We start from the raw sequence: 19,063 nt of genomic DNA, 5'->3' as shown, positions 1-19,063 counted from the left end.
GACGTTTTCATCAGGGCCCCCATGGCAGTTCTCGATGCTCTGGACTATATAATGGTCTGTTCCTTTAACCTGGTTTCCTTGCCTGTAATTTTCTTCTAGCTTCCCAACCCTCAACCAATTCGTGCTCCTGGAAAAGCATAGGATTCTATTGAGGAGGTATGTTTAAAAAAATAATAAATAATAATAATGTTATCTGGATTAAAGGTGTCATGATATGGATGGAGTCATGCTGAAAAAGGCATGAACTCAGTTTCCAACCTGACTATGAGAAGGATCGGCATCAGTCCTTTTATACAACGTAAATAGCTAAAAAAAATATGTTATTTTCTTTTTCTAAATTCCTGCATTCCTCATTTCTAAGTTGGCAAAATTTCTTGTTTCCTAAATTTTTTACTTCATTGATTTTGTTAACTTTTGATCTCTGTGTAATACACAGAATTATCATGCATACATCAAATTGTTGTATGCACTGAATTGTCATAGCTACCAATTGTCTTTCGCCAAATTGTCTTATACTCTAATGCACTGAATTGTCTTGCAATTAATTTATGTAGACTGTTAAAAGGAATGATGCAAGAATAATTTTGACATCATATACTTAGATTTTAGTAAAGCCTTTGATACTATACTACATGTATAATTGTATAAATTGGACAAATTACTACCATGAATAAAGAGATGGTTAAGTGATAGGAGATAAGGGGTGATTATAAAGGTCTGCTGCTCTTCATGGTCTAGTGCAGTGGTGTCCAACCTACAGCCCACGGGCCATATCCAGCCTGCAAATAATTTTTATATGGCCCGCCCAGAAAGTTTACTAAAACAGCATTTTAAATTTTGTTAATTATTTCAAGAACCATGTACATTTGATGCTAAAATAAGTGGAAATAAATGAATTTAAAAAGACTGTGGTGCTCATTGCAGTGAATATGTGAGAGTGTTGAAGTTACGAAGACATGTTAGTGTCATGAATTCTGTTTCTTTTATCTATGTTTTGTATCAAATATGTGCACACCCAACCAGAAGCATGTGTATATACAAGGTGCTATCGAAATGTTCCCGGACTCCAATTATGGCACCCTTTGTTTGACTTTGGTGGCTGTGCAGTACACATTCATTGAAAAAGTAACTAATTTTTCTCGAATCACTCAGTGCAGCCCGCAAAACAAATCTGACTTTGAATATGGCCACTGTACAGGAAAAGGTTGGAACCACTGGTATAGTGTGATGAGTAGGGTTCCACAAGAATTGGTGTTGGGTCCCCCTTACTGTTTTTAGTATTTATTAATGATATTGATGTAGATATTTAAAGTTTGATGTTTAAGTTTGCTGATGATACAAAAGTAGGCAGGCACAGAGGTTAATAGTAATCAGAGTTCAAGAGGATCTAGATAAACAAATGGGTTTAGTTTAGTAGTGGACTTCCATTTTTCAGCCTATTGTTAAACTTTAAAAAAATGGAATTTTCTAGTTTTAATCAAGGATAGATGCAGGGTACTGTATGAAAAAAAAATATAAGGATAACTGTATGAAACAGAGGGCTTGGAGTGGACATACTGTTTGTTGTGCCCTTGGTAATCCAGTTAAGTAGTCCCAAAGGCAGATCTCCCAATAGTATTATAAATGCAAATAGTGCATAATTTTGTCATTGTCCTTCCCTATGAATGGTCCATTGCCTATTCTGTATATTCATTGCATTTAATTTTTATTTTTTAGATTCAAATCAGAAAATATTAATTTGTTTGCCTGTGAATTTGATTGCACATTTTTAGTTGTTCATACAATACAGGCAAAATCCCAGTGTACACTGTTTTATTTCTTAATGCATTGTACTTAATGCAAAGAAAAAGAAAAATAAAACATTGCAATGAATGGAAATAAATAAATCATAATTAATTACAAAGATATAAAAAATACAATGCATAGTATTAGTAATGGCAGAGGAGGATGCAAGAAAGTAAATGTATACAGCATTAGACAAAAAATAACTTATCTACCTCATCTGTCCATCCCCTCTAGTAATTTGTTTTTTCCTTAAATTTATTCCAACTTCCTACTTCAACACTAGATGAATCAATTACTCTCTGGTGCAAATTTTTGCACATTATCCTGCAACCAACTTTGTTTCAATTTGTTTATATATCCGAATATGTGTTTGTGAGGAAGAGTAAGGATAACATCAGCATTTAGTTTACTCAATCCTTTTAAAGCCTTAAACACTTTGCCGAAGTCTCCTTTCAGATGCCTAGTTTTCAAGCATGCAATTTGCAGAACTGAAGTCTTTTGTGTAAGAATGCCATTTTGTGTCCTTCACTAATCTGGTTGCCCTTCTCTGACCTGTTCCAAGAGATCTACATCCTTCTTAAAATGAGGCTTCCACACCTGTATACAGTACTCCAGGTGTGGCCTTACCATTACCTTATACTTATTTTTTTTTTTTTTATGTAAACCCCAAACACGAGAGGTATTAGAACCTATAGTACCGTGCTTGGGTTGGAGGTTGAGAAGACGAAAGAAGGTATTTGTTGACATTGGACTCGAATTTCTGTAGACTGTAATTTTCAGGAAATACGTATGAAGGAAGATTGTTCCAGAAAACAGCAGTTGAATGAATAAATGAGGAAGATGAAAAGTTGGTTCTGTGAGTTTGAAGTTGGACAGTAAATGGATGTTGGCTGGTGACTGCACGTGTTCGGACTGTTTTGAAAGAGAGAGAGCGGGAATTATAGAAGCCAATTCAGAAGAACAGTGCCCATGGAAGTATCTGTAAAAGAGGCATGCAGCAAAAACAGTACGTCTATGAGACAGTGAGTGGAGAGATTCTGTTAGAGATGAATCATTAATTAACCTAACTGCCCTCTTCTGAATGGAATCAAGAAGCCTGAGAGAGGTTTTGGCAGCACCACCCCAGATGTAGGAACAATATTCCATGGTAGGGCGGATTTGCGATTTATACAGAGTGAGCAGCTGTTTGGAAGAAAAGTAACGCCGAGAGCGAAAGAGAAAACCAAGTTTTTTAGATGCAGAGGAAGCAATATCTGTAATGTGCCCAGAGAGATTAGAAGTCAGGGTAATCCCCAAAAGAGATATATCATTTTGCCTAGAAATCGGAGTGTCACTAAAGATAAGCATAGTAGCAGAAGAATCCTTTTTGCAAGATATAAGACACAACTGAGTTTTAGAAGGTTTGAAATCAACCAAGTTGTCTTTGCTCCCCACTGGAGAATTACATGAAGATCGGCATTTAAGGAATTGGTAGCAGATATTTGAGAGGTTGAAACTGATTGAGCACGGCAAGATTTCTCAAAATGGAAAGTGGAATGCAATGTGCTATCATCGCCAAAACTATGGATAGGATTTCCAGTCAATGGAAGAAGGTTATTAATATACAAGAGGAAAAGAGTGGGGGAAAGAACTGAACGTTGGGGGACACCGGCATTAGTGGAGAAGTTAGAAGACAGAGAGCCATCTACCATCACCCTCAGTGAGCGATCACAGAGAAAACTGGATAACCAATTACAAAAAACAGTTGGTAAACCATAAGATGGAAGGTTGTTTAGAAAACCTTTATGCCAAAGACGATCGAAAGCCTTTGAAATGTCAGGAGCAACTACTTGTGTTTCACCGAAACTTTCCATTGAATTAGTCCATAAATGGGTAACATAAGCCAGAATATCACAATTGGATCGACACTGACGGAATCCATACTGGCGATCATTGATAAGACGGAAAGATTCTAGGTAGTTCAAGAGTTGGCGGTTAATTGATTTCTCCATTACTTTAGAATGAGTAGAAGTAATTGCAATAGGACGATAATTGGATGGGAGGGATTTGTCATCCTTTTTAGGAACTGGCTGGATATGAGAAAATTTCCAAGCAGAAGGAAAAACATCTTTGGAATAAGAAAGTGAAAAAAGGCGGCAAAGAATAGAAGTAAATTCAGGAGCACAGATTTTGAGAACAAGGAGGGAAATACCAGCGGGACCTTTCTTAGCATCAAGATTCGTCAAAATCCTTCTGACATCCTTTTGACGGAAGACTAGAGGCATTGAATGGAACGTGTTGGGAATGGTGAGAGGTGTTTTACCAAGATCATTAATACATGAGTTGGAAGAAAAATAGGATGCTGGCAGGTCAGCTTTATCCTTGGCTGAAGTGACAGCAGAACCATCTGGTTTGAACAGAGATGGGCAAAAGTTGCGGCCAATAGCTTTGGCAAGAGACCAGAATGCTCGGGTACCATTAGGGCAAGAAGCAAGCAAGTTTCTACTCTTTGCCTGTTCAAACTCTGGTTTGGACTAATTAATAACTGCTTTACAATTTTTGCTTGCTTTTGTGTAGGCAGAAAATGAAACTGAAGAATTAGAAACAAGCCAATTACAATATGCAACATTCTTCTCTTGAACAGCCTTAGCACATTTATTGGAAAACCAAAGACGAGATTTTAAAGTGGAGTGTGGGATAAAGGATTCCATTCCTTCAAGAATAATTTCACTGACACGATCTGAGCAAACGTTGACATCACAAGTTTTGAAACAGTGATCCGACCAAGGAAAAGAAGAAATGAAATCTCGCAGGTCATCCCATTTTGCATTCTTGTAATGCTAAACAACACAAGGTTGGGAATAGCCATTAGATAAAGGCTCCATTACAGAAGAGACAATCACCAAGTTGTGATCTGAAGTGCCTAAAGGACCTCTCACTTCGACCATGTACTTAGAAGAGTTGTTTGTGAGAAAAAGATCAGGCGTGTTGGCTGTATGATTAGGATTGTCCGGTATTCTTGTAGATAAATGAACAATCTGTGCAAGGTCATTAGTAATTGGAAAAGCCTCAGCATCTTGACCAGCTGGGTCGGTGTGACTAGAAAACGGAAGATAGCTGGAGTTGTGAACATCAAAATCACCAAGGAAATTTACCTCACTGTTAGAAAAGTTGGACTGGAGAAAGTAAAGTTGCAAAGAGAGGAAGCCGAAGAGCTGCAAGTGGTTAGTGGAGTTGAGAGAACTGTATAGACAACAGAAAAATTTGACACAATGAGGTTGAGAGATTTTAAGCCAGAGAAGATCAAAGAGAGGAGATTCCAAATTGCCAAGTCTCTTACAGGGAATATCAGAATGAACATATGCACAAGTACCACCTTTTGAGGCGAAAGGAATCATATGGTGAATAATTTAGGCTTCTGAGATGAGCAGTAGTTGAATCAACCGATAACTGAGATTCTGTCAGAAAAAGGACATGGGGTTTGGCAGAATGCAAGTGGAAATGGACATTGTTGAGATTAGAATTGAGACCATGTGTATTTGTGAAATGAATTAGGAAGTGTTTGGGAGGCTTAGATCTTTTTGCAGATAAGCTTGTTCTGTTAGTTTGACAATTCATGGTGTATTCAATGGTAAGAAAAAATGGGTGGAACATGCTGTATGAAGTAATGAAATTTTTGGATATGGCGTTCACATGGTAAGAATACACCCAGATCCTTGACATAACGTGGCCTCAACAATGCTCCCCGCATACACACTACTCTGACTCCCTCCAGTCACTATCTGGCAGAGTAGAGGTAGCAAGATTATACACTAGCTGATCCGGAAGCCTCCTAGAGAGTTACCAATAGGTTCGGTCCAGTGTACTAACTAGCGGCCCGCCTGCGAACACCGTTTTAGAGCTATACCCTCAAAATGTAAGGAATATTGGATCTCATCACGATGTTCATCCTCAAAAGTCATCAATCATACTGCATGATGAAAGAGATGGGGTTAGGGTTTACCGGAACTTAGCTCTAGAGACTAAACATGGGTTCCATCACTTCAAGCCTCCAATAAGCAAAGTGGTGGTATTGCACCAGTAGATGAGAGTCATCTACCACCTAGTACTGCCTGGTAACATAGAGGGGCGACATTCCTCCATGTGGTGTGGGTGCCACACCTTGATCCCTGCTTACATTGGTTCACACCTGGGTGGTCACCCACCATGTACTTGTGCATGGAGGTTATACCCAGGATTACTAACAGGGCCATAATCTTGAAGGTGCAAGCAGAGGATTTGGCTCTCACAGACCATCCGGACTTTGCCGAAATTGGGTCCAATTGACTTGAGTGTCACCCGAATATCAGTTCCATCAGCGTTTTATTTAGACTCCCAGGTAGCAAGTATAGCTTGTCTGGCATATCTGAGAGAATGTCTGTGACAACCTCAAGGACCATACAGTGGGATAATCACCTCCTTTTCCCTGCTTGCAAAATTCTTATATATCATTGACAAAACCCCATGAACTGTCCTAGCAGCATGTCTACACTGCTCAGAAAACTTCACGTCAGACTACAATTATCCCTAGATTTTGTTCACCCACCGCCTTAAGTGTGGTACCACTATGCATATATATTAAGTGCAATAGCATCATTAATACACAGCCATTTCTGAATAAACAGAATATTTATAAGGCAGCATCGTTTTAAGTTATATCTCATATTGAATGCCTTCACGATGAATTGTCATGATAATTCATAGTCTAAATTTGCTCGCAGCTTGAGGCTTTAGCCCTAAATGCATCTTAGTGTAGTACCACGTAATTGGTATGTTATTGTGGATTTGCCATTGTATATATGCAGTACCTTGTATTTATGTGTTAAACCTGAATTGCAACTTCTCATTCCATTGGGCTAATTGCCCTAGGTCTTGTTGCAGTAGTAGCCTTGATTCCTATCATTAACTAACCTGCAAACCATGGTGCAATCAATGCACAGAAAGTAATTACAGTACTCGGGGCTGTGCAAAGGTACTTGGGGGGGCCTGGATGCAAAAGGGGTTAAGGGGACTTGTTTATTTATATTGAGACTTTGATGGCTCCCTTGATTGGGCCTCCCTAGATCGAGGCATGGTGTGGTGTGGCACATCCAATGCACCCCCCATTTGCACGGCCCTGACAGTACTGTGAGAGACTAAAAATCATAAACAATGAAAATACTATAAAAATTTAAATCTTTTGTTTTAACTTCAAATGAAGAAATGTGAGCTTAGACACTGTTGCTTGTCAGCTTGCTTTGATTTTGGAACTCATTTGTGCCACATTCAAGGAAATTTTCACTTGTAATTGAAGTTGCAGATATGAAAAATCTGTTTTGGTTTAATTAAAAAAACTTACAATAAACTGTTTTCTTTCTCCAATTAAATGAATGTTAATGTTTTAACAAAAGGGGCTGATATTTAAATACAGGTCTATTACAACAGTGCTGGATGCTCTAGAATTTTCTGTTCGAACAAGGTACATCACAGTAAAATCAAATTTCTGCCAAACCTATTGGATTTGTTCATCTGTATCGAAGCTTAATTTGATGTATGTTTGATCTGGTTATTTTGTTGTAACAGGAGCATCAGTATGTCAGCTGTCAGTATCAGCATAGTGAGAGGTATCTATGACTCTTCTCAATGACTAAAGTCATTAGATAATTGATGACTCTAGCAGTCATTTGGCTAGATGACTGGAGTCACTAATGCCCTAATTGTCACTATTGTGCAGTACAATAAAATAGGGTTGCTAGATTATATTTCAATACAGTAGCAGAAATCAAATAAAAATTTTACACTATATTGAATTTGATTTTGGTCACAGGGAGATGTTTACCTCCATTAAAGACAGAGGGCCAAATATTTGACCACCAAGGCTTTGGTGCGTATTTAACTTAGAGACTAGGGCTTTATTGGAGCAAATATTTTCCCATTATTGAAACTTAATGCAGTGTGATGTACAGTTTTTAGTTGATGTCAACTACAGCATGGGCCAAAATGTTGCTGAATTCTAAGGTACACATAATGATCCTTATGCATTTAAATGGAAGTTGTATTCAGTACACCATTTGACTATTCACCTAGACAAAATTCACAGTTCGGCAAAAATTCGTTAATAGAGGCCAACCATCAGCTAATAAGCAGCCGATAAGTTTGAAGCAGTTGTCTGACAGTGTCTCAAATTCTCCTTTTTTTGTTTAGTGGTATTGTACAATTTAAAAAGATATTAGCAACTTAGACAGAATAAACAATTAAAAGAAAAGGAGGGGGGATCTTCATCTCTGATTTATTTATTTTAAACTTTATGAGGATAAATTGTTCCTTAAATGTTGCAAAATGACCAAGCATGACCTCATATTGAGAAATCCCCTGAGAAAATCAAAAGAGAAAGTTTCCTTTGCTCCTTATATATATGTGTAGCTAACCTTTCAGTATCAGCCCTTTTGGTCTAGGGGTTAAAGTGAAAGTTTACTAGTCCAGGCAGTTCAGAATTGATCCTCACTTACATTAAATGTAAATTTTCTGTATCTGAATTTCTGCAATTTTATTTTGCCATCCCCCCTTATACTAGTTCTATTGCAATAAAATCTCGAGAATAGTGCACTGTGTTTTATTAACTCAATCAGTAATGAAATTACAAATGTTTCCTTCAAAAAGTTAAAACAGTATTACATTATGAGGTATTGCAGTATTACATTATGAGGCCTTATTTCATATTGTTGACAATTGAGTGAATTCAGTGAATAAATTCACTGAATTCTTTATTATTGTGTATTGTTTTTTGTACTGCTTCATTAATTGAACAACAAGTTTAATAATGGCAAATGAGTTAATATTTTTTCTCCTTTTTTCTTTCTTTCTTTCTTTTTTTTTTGAAAATGCTATACCTCCATTTCTGCTTTTAAATTTCACTACAGCTAAACATAATTGTGAATGAGATGTGGTAATATAAAATTCTGCATTCTTGGAGCCGTAGTGTTTTCAAAAAAAAAAGTAACAGTAAAAGGTGACCATATTTGCATTTTGTAAAATTTTTTTTCTAGCCTATAAGTATCACTCAGCTTTCCCTCTTGTATCTGCAATGCCTTAATAAAACACTTGCATATACCCATATCCCTAGAAATTGTTTTGTTTTTATTTTTATTTTCAAGGTACCTAAATGATTTTGAGCCAGTTCAGTGCCTTGGAAAAGGAGGATTTGGGGTTGTGTTTGAAGCTAGAAACAAAATAGATGACTGTTGCTATGCTATTAAAAGAATTCAATTACCAAATAGGTAACCTGTGGAATTGTTTTTGTATTTACTATCTTTTAGAATTTTGTTATTTCTTTTGAAAATTCTGTCTTTTTTAACATATTTATATATTATTTTATAAATTTAATATCTACCAAAATGAAAATTGAATGTGTGTAATCAAAAAAATTTACTAAATTAAACACTGTTAGCATTGGCATTAGTTGAGGCATATGATGCAAGAAAGCAAGCTTATAGAGCATCAGCCAAAAAAAACCTTTCCCATTTCACCCATCTGGTCACTCCATATGTTTGTCTAGTTCAGCCTTAAACACACATCTGTTCTACAGCTGCCTTTCCTCAATTTGAATCCATGCCCCCGTTCTTAGTCTGAGCAAGCAGAAGTATCCCATCATCATCGATCCTGCTCAAACCATTAACAGAAGATTAGGCTATATGCTATTAAAGGAATTATTATAAACTGCAACAGGTAGTGATGAAAGGCACTAACCCACCTTCATTCAAGTGAAAATTAAAAAAAAATTTTGCTTGATCAAAGGGGGCAGTTAGCACTTCTTCACTGTTACAGTCTCACTGTTACCTATTGCAGTTTGCAGCAATTCCTTTAACATGGTTTAATAGTGATTAATTTTTTAAAATCATTATTAATAGATTACTTTTAGAGGGAAAGTTGTTTGTGTTCCTTTTCATCTTAATATGTTAGCTTTTAGTGCTCTAGAATTAATATTGAATTACTTTACAATATTTTACTGGTTGCAAATTTAATATGGCTTGTTAAGGCACACCATTAAGTGAAAAACCAGATGGTAAAAGTTTCACCTTCTAAAGCCCTTGTTGACTCCTTGGTATTGGTCAGTTAATTGAAAAAATCTGTTAAAGTGGTGAATCATGAAAAAGTGTATTTTATTATTTTTATTATTAGTATTTAATTATTTTATTTCAAATTATGTTTTCACGTAAAACATATATACTAGGGGTTTCCAAAAAGTAAGGTAACACATTTTTTTTCTTAATAATGGTGACAGGGAATGAGATGAAAAGCTGTGGACAGATAGACTCATTAATAACATTCAAAACAACTGCCAGTGTAGTGTTGCAGTACTGTTGCCTCACAGCAGATTCCAGTTGCAAAATGGTGGCTACCATGCGAGTGTGGTCCATAACAGGTGTTCGTGAAGTTATTTGCTTTTTGCAAGCAAAAGGGTCTTCACCTAGTGGCATTCACTGTGAACTGGTTGCTGTGTATAGTGAAAAGGTGATGACAAAGAAGCAGGTGTGTTTTTGGCGCAGTGAATTTAAAGCGCACCGTGTTGACATTGAAGATCGACATCGGGCAGGCAGGCCTTCATCGAGCAAGACAGAAGACAATATTTCGCACATTAAGGGCATTGTTCTCGAAAACAGGCGAGTGAAATTGCACAAATAGTGAACGTGAGTAAGTCGACTGTTCACAATGTCCTTGGCTTTCGAAAGGTGTGCTGCCGCTGGGTGCCCCAACAATTGTAAGAGGAGGACAAAGAAAATGCATGGGGATGTGTCTGGAGAACCTGTTGTGATACAGCGACAAAGGAGAGGATTTTCTCGCTCGCATAGTCACAGAAGACGAAATGTGGATTCATCACTTTACCCCAGAGAGCAAACAAGACTCCATGACTTGGAAACATCCACAATCTCCTTTGCGCAAAAAATTCAAAACGGAACACTCTGGCCATGACTTTTCAGACACTGGGAACAGTGTCTGAAAAGTCATGGCCAGAGTGTTCTGGGATCTTCAAGGTGTTCTGTTGGTGGATTTCCTGCTGAAGGGAAGAACAATCAACGTTCGAAAAACTGAAAGCCAAAATTCGACGCAAACGACCAGGACTCCTGACAAGCAGCGTGATTTTGTTGCACAACAATGCAACTCCACATACTGCTCACACCACTTGTGAGTGGTTGCGCCGTAATCGTTTGGAAACTCTGTCACATCCCCCCTACAGTCCAGACTTCCATTTGTTCGGCCCCTGAAAAAACACCTTTCAGGAAAGCATTTTACCACGGATGAGGAAGTTCATCAGGCGGTGCGATGTTGGTTACTGCGTGTGGGCACGGACTTCTTCAGTACTGGTATTGATGAACTGATCCATCGTTGGGATAAGTGCATGAATAAAGCTGGAGACTTTGTGGAGAAGTAGTGCATGTTCACTTATTTCTTGGTGTATAATTTCCACTTCGTATTATTAAACATCATCCAGAGAAAAAAATGTGTTACCTTACTTTTCGGAAACCCCTTGTACATGTAAATCCATTTAACAGTCGAACTTGATTATAATGACCATCAAGGGACTGACAAAATTTCCTCGTTATAATTATTACTCACTATATCAGTGATGAGTTAAATCTACCTCCTAATTTTTTTTTTAATTCTCAATAACTTGATAAAAAGATAGATTCAAAAAACAAAAGAAATATTAGAGAGAAAAAATGAAAATAGTATATACCTACATATTATTTGTATTAATACGCTTGTATTCAGTTTTTAAATTGATCGAGCCAGCCGTTGTTACATACAAAATCGTTTAGCAAATTTTTCTGCTTGAGCCTTCAAGATCGGACCATCTATTGAAATTCCAGCACTTCTTTGTGTAGTGAACCATTGAAGCAATGCTTTGTCGATGTTTATAACCTCACACTTTCTAAAAAAAATTTTTTTTTCCAGTTATGTTCTTTTCCAGTGCTGATATATAAACATGTTTATTCTTCCACAATGTCGATGCTGTTGAAGAGGACAAACAAAACTTTTTACACACTTCAACGTTTTTTGTACCACTTTCTAACTCACGAATAATTTTGACTTTTTTGTGAATCGAGCGACACTTTCTTTTGTAAGTATACCTTTCCAAAGGATAGGTTCATTTCTAACTGATTTTACTTTAAAATGACAGTAAAGTGACCTGCATACAAACAATTATCGTTTCCAAAATTCTTAGAAGTCCCAAAATAAATTTATGGTTTAGTGAATACAAGACAATCTGTAAACATAATGTGACCATAGAAATTACAAGCAGAACACCAGTGCACTACAAAGGAGGCGCCTCCGTAGCCAGGTGGGAAGGAGCAGCAGTGCGTAGCACACGCTTCTTGATTAGACCGGGGTTCGAGCCCGTCACCACCAAATATGGATGATGCGGAAAGGTCAGGGAATGACCACCGCATATCCCGGAGTAATATGGCCTAAGCTGCTAATGCTCCTAAAAACCAAACAACAACAACAACTACAAAGGACAAGATTAGGTCATAAACCTGTCCCTGATCTGAAGCAGGTGGTCATAAAAGCTAAGTCACCCATTTCATTTTTGTCTATTCCTAGAATTGGGTTTTTTTGACTACTCGAGCAATTAAGAATGTTTACACATTTGCATAGTTACCAAAATTTGTACTGTATACTGTGTAGTACACTCGTTATAACAGTGAGCGATTGTATGGGAATATGCATAAATTAAAATCATCATGGCTTTTTTGCTCATTAGCTGTGATCTCGTTATTTCCGTGCTTGTTATAACCAAGTTTGACTCTACATAAAATCAGCGATTTACATCTGTTCAGATGATGAAATGTGATGGTTTGCAGCATTAGTCCCTTCAGTTTTCTGTGAACCTCCATCATTGACTGTCAAATCATGATGTTCAGTATAATGTAAATCTGCATCTAGGGTGTTTTTGGCTGCTGCATGAGAAATATTTGGCTCTGAATATGATACAATGTCTTCCTTTTTCATTTTTAGTTCTATTGGTTGCTGCCATGGCCTATATGATTTCTGTGTCATCCTTTACTTCATTTTCCAACAAATTGTCTTCATGAATCCATTTTATGTCTTCTTTTCGTAAATCTTCAGAACTTTCAGTTTGCCATGTTGGACAGACAACTTGTGTAGGTGAGACCCGCTAATTTTGGTAAAGTCAGACAAATGCTAACTTGTGATTTTTTCATGTTGATCTGTGTTCTCATTTTGAATTTAGAATAAATGGTGTGAATTTAACCAAATAGGATAGTGTAGGCTATTAAGAAGTATTTTTGGACTATTAAATTTTAGAAATATTATATTTTAAGTCGGAAATTCTCTTACCTGAGATTTATTCAGGAATGGCTGCATCTGGTTAAGATGTAATTAGAATAGTATTGAAATGAAATAAACCCAGTAAGAGGACGAAGGAATAAAATAAAGGAATTTTGGAGGAATAAAGTCAAGCTTTGATCCTAAATCCATGCATGGGGAAATAATTAGAAGTATAAAAAACACAGAAGTTAAGAAAAGACAGATGTAGAATAGATGTGCGGAAATTTGCCTTTAGTCAGCGGGTGGTTAATTGCTGGAAAAAACTTCCATCTGTTGTTGGGGAAGTTAATAGGTTAAATAAATTTAAGGAGGAACTAGACAGGCATTTGGAGGGAATGGTATGTTTTTTTGGCCCCAAAAACTACATGCCACTACTACTATAAAGGGAGATGATACTTCTGATTATTTCCCCATGCATGGATTTAACTGATTTATCAACAACGAAAAGTAGAATTTGTGATTTTCAGTTGCATTACTGCAGGTGGCTACTGTGATTTTATTCTTTGGATTTTTTTGTATTCTGATGCTACAGGTTTTGCTTCTTTTTTTTTTTTTTTTTTGTGCAGGCAACAGTTTATAATTTAGATTTGTTTCATGTATATTGTAGAGTTCTTTTCCATCAATTTTTCTCTGTCAGTGAATGACCTTAAATCTTCTGTAAATTTTTGATCAGCAAGCTGATCAACAGAAATTTCTCCACACTGATGCTCATTACATGGATACTGTTAAATATTTTCCATTGTCCAAGCCATCTGTCACTTGCTGTAAAACTTTCTGTACTATCAATCATTTGATGTAGGGCTAAGGTCTTTTCTTTGAGTGTGGGTCTGCTGATTGGAGTTCCATATCATCTTTCTTATATAAACCACAGCCGTAATTCATTGTCTGCAATCTTCAGTTTTGGTTTCTTTAAAGTGGAGCAAGAACTTATGACCCTTGTGAAGCAAACTAAGTGCACAATCCTAGATTTTTATGATTATTTTTGCCAGTCTTTTACAATTGTTTTGCTAATACCTAATTCAACAGATTTTTTTAGCTTGCCTTTATCAGATCTTGCCAGAGCATCCAGCTTGGTTATAGAAACAGTTACTCCCTTTCCTTTTTTCATCCACATTTTGTTAATTTACATAATAAATCTTTATTGAATGTACCACAGAGAAAAAAAAAAGAAGGAAAAGGTACAGTCTGTTACAGCAGGAAGCCAGAGACAAATGTATTTTGTTATGTTCTTCTTTATATTCCAGCACAACTACCAGGTCAGAGGAGTTTACAATAAATCATGAATACAGTCATTAATTGTATTTAGCAGTCATGTGGGCTTGAGCCACAGCCCACTCAAAGGGTGTGTGCCACTGTACTCTCTCTCTCTCTCTCTCTCCTGACCACTCAATTATATCAGGTCTGATTTAACTGTTTTATTTATTATATGTTATTATATATAAATATTTAATTAAATTACATACAAAAATTACAATAAATAATTTTACTGGTGCAAATTTGGAAGAAACACACAACTAACTTCTCTGGAAGCATACCGCTTAACAGGGGAGGGTACAGGTGTATTGCACAAGCTACAGACATCTTTGCCCGGTCTCATGGCACATTGCAGTATGCATTAGAAAGAAAATAACAATAAAATCAACCATTGGCAAGGGGTTCTCAATTAATCTGGCATCCTCTGTGTGGGAACTGATAGATCCCTCTCCAAAATAACTCGTGTATTAATTGTGGTACAATGCTAATGGCTGAACTTTTCAGTCAAACTTTTGTTTAGTCAGTTTTGGGAAGTGAATGATTATTAATTACTTAAAATTATATATGCAAAGAACCTGTTAGGTGTCATGAAAGTGTTTACTATTTTTGTCTTCCTTTTGCTTCAGTGCACGTGCTAGTTTCAGTTTCAGCACATGTAAACAATCCATTGCTGAAAACAAAACTAGCACAATACTTCTGTTACAGAAATTACTTTGTTTTATGTTGAGAGAGCATCATCAGGTCAGTTTAGATAGTGAATTATGCTAAATTACAATATGTCTACTTTATTCTAATTCATAAATTCATAATTAGTGAAAATATTATTGAAGTTAATTTTTAAATATTAATATTAATACTTGTATATGTACATGTGCACATACACGCACAGTATACTATGGGTGCATATTCTTTACCTGTGCTATTTTATATCTTGTTTAGGAATGATGCTCGTGAAAAGGTAATGCGAGAGGTGAAAGCCCTGGCAAAATTAGACCACTTTGGAATTGTACGTTACTTCAATGCATGGCTAGAATGCCCACCTGTTGGATGGCAAGAGGTTAGAGATAAAGAGTGGGATGATAGGTGAGTGGGATTACATTTCAGTAACTTGATGTTCCTCCACTGTTAATGCAGTGGCTTTGTTTATTATTTAATCCATAAATGCATTCATTACATAGTTCTTTTGTTTTATTTCTAGCATTAAAATATCTTCTAGTACATTCAATACTTCACCACTGAATTCTGCATTGAATCAAAAATCAGTAACAAGCAATAAAGTTGTTACAAATCCATTGAGACCATTTGAAGCAATTGCTGGTGGAGATACGAGCACTGGATTTACACTTCGAAACAAGAGCAATGAAAGTGGTTCCTTTAGCCTTGAAAATGCGAATAATGTTTCACTTTCCAGTGGATCCTTTGAAGTAGTTTTTGATGAATGCGTTAAAACAGATATAGATAAAGATATGTCCTACTGTGAAATGCTTGGAAATAAACAAGATATTCAACTGTCTTCTTCAGCTGAAATATTACCATTTACAAAATATCTTTCAAGTGAGAATGTTAATTCACTTATTAAATTTGATGATTCAGGTTGTGCTGACCACAGTAAAAGCACTGAAGAGTTTGAAGATAATTTACAAAACTTATCTGAAAATTTAATTCAATGTGATGGTCTTGGCAATCAAAAGAGATTACAGAGACCTGAAAAACTAGAACTCCATAGAGTAACTGAGAATTGTGGATCTCCACAGAACATTTATTTATACATACAGGTAAGTGATATTGAACTGAAATTTCTAGTTTTATAAAAGTAAAATAATTAAATAAAAAAATGCAGTAAAAGAATCAGTTTTCATATAAAGATATATTTTCATAAGATTGGAATATGCATTAGATATTATGAAGTACACTGATTGGTGAGCGAGAACACAATGTTAATATTTTTATAGTTACGATATTCATGTAGTTAGAACTTGTGAAAAGCTATAACATGTAGAAATAATAGATAACATCTAATAACAATGAACTCCAGTAATGCATATTCTGTAAAATACCAAGAGTATTTGATGCTTTCAGAAAGTATGATGATGTCAGTCCTATCTTTTCTCTTATTACTTTTGGGAAGGGCCCATACAGTCTGAAATCTAGGCAAACCTGAGCTATTTCATTAGGTTTAACGAAAATTCGTTCTAAAGTTTATACATTTAAAGTCAGGTCTTAGTGTTCAGTCTTGAGGAGCTTCTTGGTACAAGTTAGAATTTTGATTGTCTTGTGGAATTTTACATTTTTTTTAATATATTTTTATTTTATTTATTTATTTATATATATATTTTTTATTATTTCTATATTTATATAATAATATATTATTATTATTATATAAATAAATAAATTTATTTATATATTTATATTTATATTTTTAATTGGAGTTTAGTCACAAGAAGTAAAAAGCAAAAACAAATATAATAAAAAAAAGCATATATATTTATAATTGATTTGGCAAACACAAAATTCTTTTATATATGGAATTTAACTCTACTAAAAAAGTTGAGCTTTTAGATGGCTACATTTTATTTAACACATTTACTTCTTCGTCATGTAAATATGTTGTGGCGTCTGATTTTTAATTCAGAACTTGGATGGGAAACCACCCTACTTTTGGAACTTTTTCTTTCAATATGATAGAAGAAAAACCAGATATTTTTGTCCAGCAACTTTCACACATAGATTGATTAATTAAGTCATAATGAAAATAAAGCCCAAAAATGTCTCTGCTCTTTTCAATCCAAATTGACTTAGTCTCGCAGTTTTCAAGCTTGAATCAAAAAGGTTCCTGGAAAAGTCAGCAGAAAAAGTGTTGGTGCTCAGATCTGGAACAAATCAACAGATTTGTTCCAGATGTTGGTTTATTGGTTTACTAAACCAAGAGTCAACAGATTTGCTCCAGATCCGAGCATCATTAGTAGAGGCATAAGATGCAAGAAAGCAAGCTTATGCAGCATCAGCCAAAAAAAAAAAAAAAAAACCTCCCATTTCACCCCTCCATTCATTCCAATGCCTGTCCAGTTCAGCTTAAATTTATTTAGACTATCAACTTCCACAACAAAAGATGGAAGTCTGTTCCACCTGATCAACTACCCGCTGGCTAAAGGCAAATTTCCACACATCTGTTTTGCAACTGTCTTTCCTCAATTTGACTCTGTGCCCCCCTCAGGTTCTTAATCTAAGCAAGAGGAAGAATCTCATCAGCATTCAACTTGCTCAACCCATTCAAGGCTTTATACACCTCAATCAGATCGCCTCACAGGTGTGTACTTTCCAGGCGCTGCAATTTGCAGAACTTAAGCCTTTCTTGGTAAGAGCACCCCTTGGTTACCTTCACCAATCTTGTTGCCCTTCATTGTACTCATTCTAGCAACTCTACATCCTTCCTAAAATGAGGCTTCCAGACCTGTACACAGTACTTTAGGTGTGGCCTGACTATTGCCTTGTAAAACAGGATAATCACCTCCCTGTCCCTTCTAGCCAAATTCCTATATATCATTGACAAGACTCCATGACCTGCCCTGGCAGCCCCTCTTTACTGCTTAGCAAACTTCATATTTGACTGCACAATTACCCACAGGTCTTTTTCACTTCCCTCAGTGTAGTACCACACAGTTGGTACGTTTCTCTTGGGTTATTGCTATCCATATGCAGTACTTTGACAAATGCAACGTTAAACTTTAGTTGCCACTTTTCAGCTCATTTGCCCAACTTATCTAGATCCAGTTGGAGTAGCATACTGTCTTTACTGTCATTAAGAACCCTGCCAACCTTTATATCATCTGCGAACTGAACATTAAACCTGATATACCTTCATCATTGATAAATATACAAAACAGCAATGGGCCCAACACTGAACCCTGGGGAACTCCACTAATAACATTTGTCCACGAAGAGCAGTGTCCATTGATTACCATTCTCTGTCGTCTCTCACTCAACCATCCCTTTATCCATTGTAGCAATTTACCCTTAGTGCCATACCTCTCTCCAAATTGTACAGCAGTCTTTCATGTGCAACTGTATCAAAAGCTTTCTGAAATCCAAATATATTATATCAAAATTATTTTTGGCATTCAATTCCTTTGTGACCAGATCATAGTATCCAATCAAATTGGTCAGACAAGACCTCCCTTTAACAAACCCATGCTGTGTTTTAACTATTACTGCAGTCTTGTCTAGATGATCCTGCAATGCTTCTTTAACCGGTGATTCCATTATTTTCCCCAGAACACAAGTTAAACTAACAGGTCTGTAGTTACCTGTGTCACCTTTTGAACCCCATTTGTGAATTGGTGATACATTTGCACAGCTGCAGTCCATGGAGATCTCCCCCTGAGTCCAAGGATGCTCTCATAATTATGGCTAAGGGTTTGCTTACTTCCTTTGCTGCCTCATTTAATATAACTGGATAGATCCCATCCACCCCAGGTGCCTTTTCTATGTTTAACTTCAACAATTTCTCCTCCACTTTTCTCTCAGTTATTACAAAATCACTTAGCTCCCTGTTAGAGTTTCATAAACTGCTGGCAGTCCATTCATTGAATAACTCATGTGTGAATGTAGATGCAAAATACTCATTCAGTTTATCATCTACCTTAGCATGATCATTAATATTCAACCCATCTGTGTT

At 36.2% G+C, this 19,063-nt stretch overlaps 1 protein-coding gene across 1 annotated transcript in view; it reads left to right on the top strand.

Annotated features, from left to right (window-relative positions):
• The window catches only part of LOC150078283 (eukaryotic translation initiation factor 2-alpha kinase 3-like), a 280,030-nt gene that overhangs the window by 164,054 nt on the left and 96,913 nt on the right, over positions 1-19,063 (top strand). The window contains exons 12-14 of the mRNA XM_090385567.1: positions 8,937-9,059; positions 15,328-15,471; positions 15,587-16,163. Coding sequence (XP_090241693.1) covers positions 8,937-9,059; positions 15,328-15,471; positions 15,587-16,163 — 844 coding nt within the window. The remainder of the gene's footprint in view (positions 1-8,936; positions 9,060-15,327; positions 15,472-15,586; positions 16,164-19,063) is intronic.

Source organism: Mastigoproctus giganteus, chromosome 11 (assembly GCF_048544385.1).
Source record: "Mastigoproctus giganteus isolate SK-2022 chromosome 11, ASM4854438v1, whole genome shotgun sequence".
Classification (NCBI taxonomy): Eukaryota; Metazoa; Arthropoda; class Arachnida; order Uropygi; family Thelyphonidae; genus Mastigoproctus; species Mastigoproctus giganteus.
This window is presented reverse-complemented; position numbering and strand designations above follow the sequence as displayed.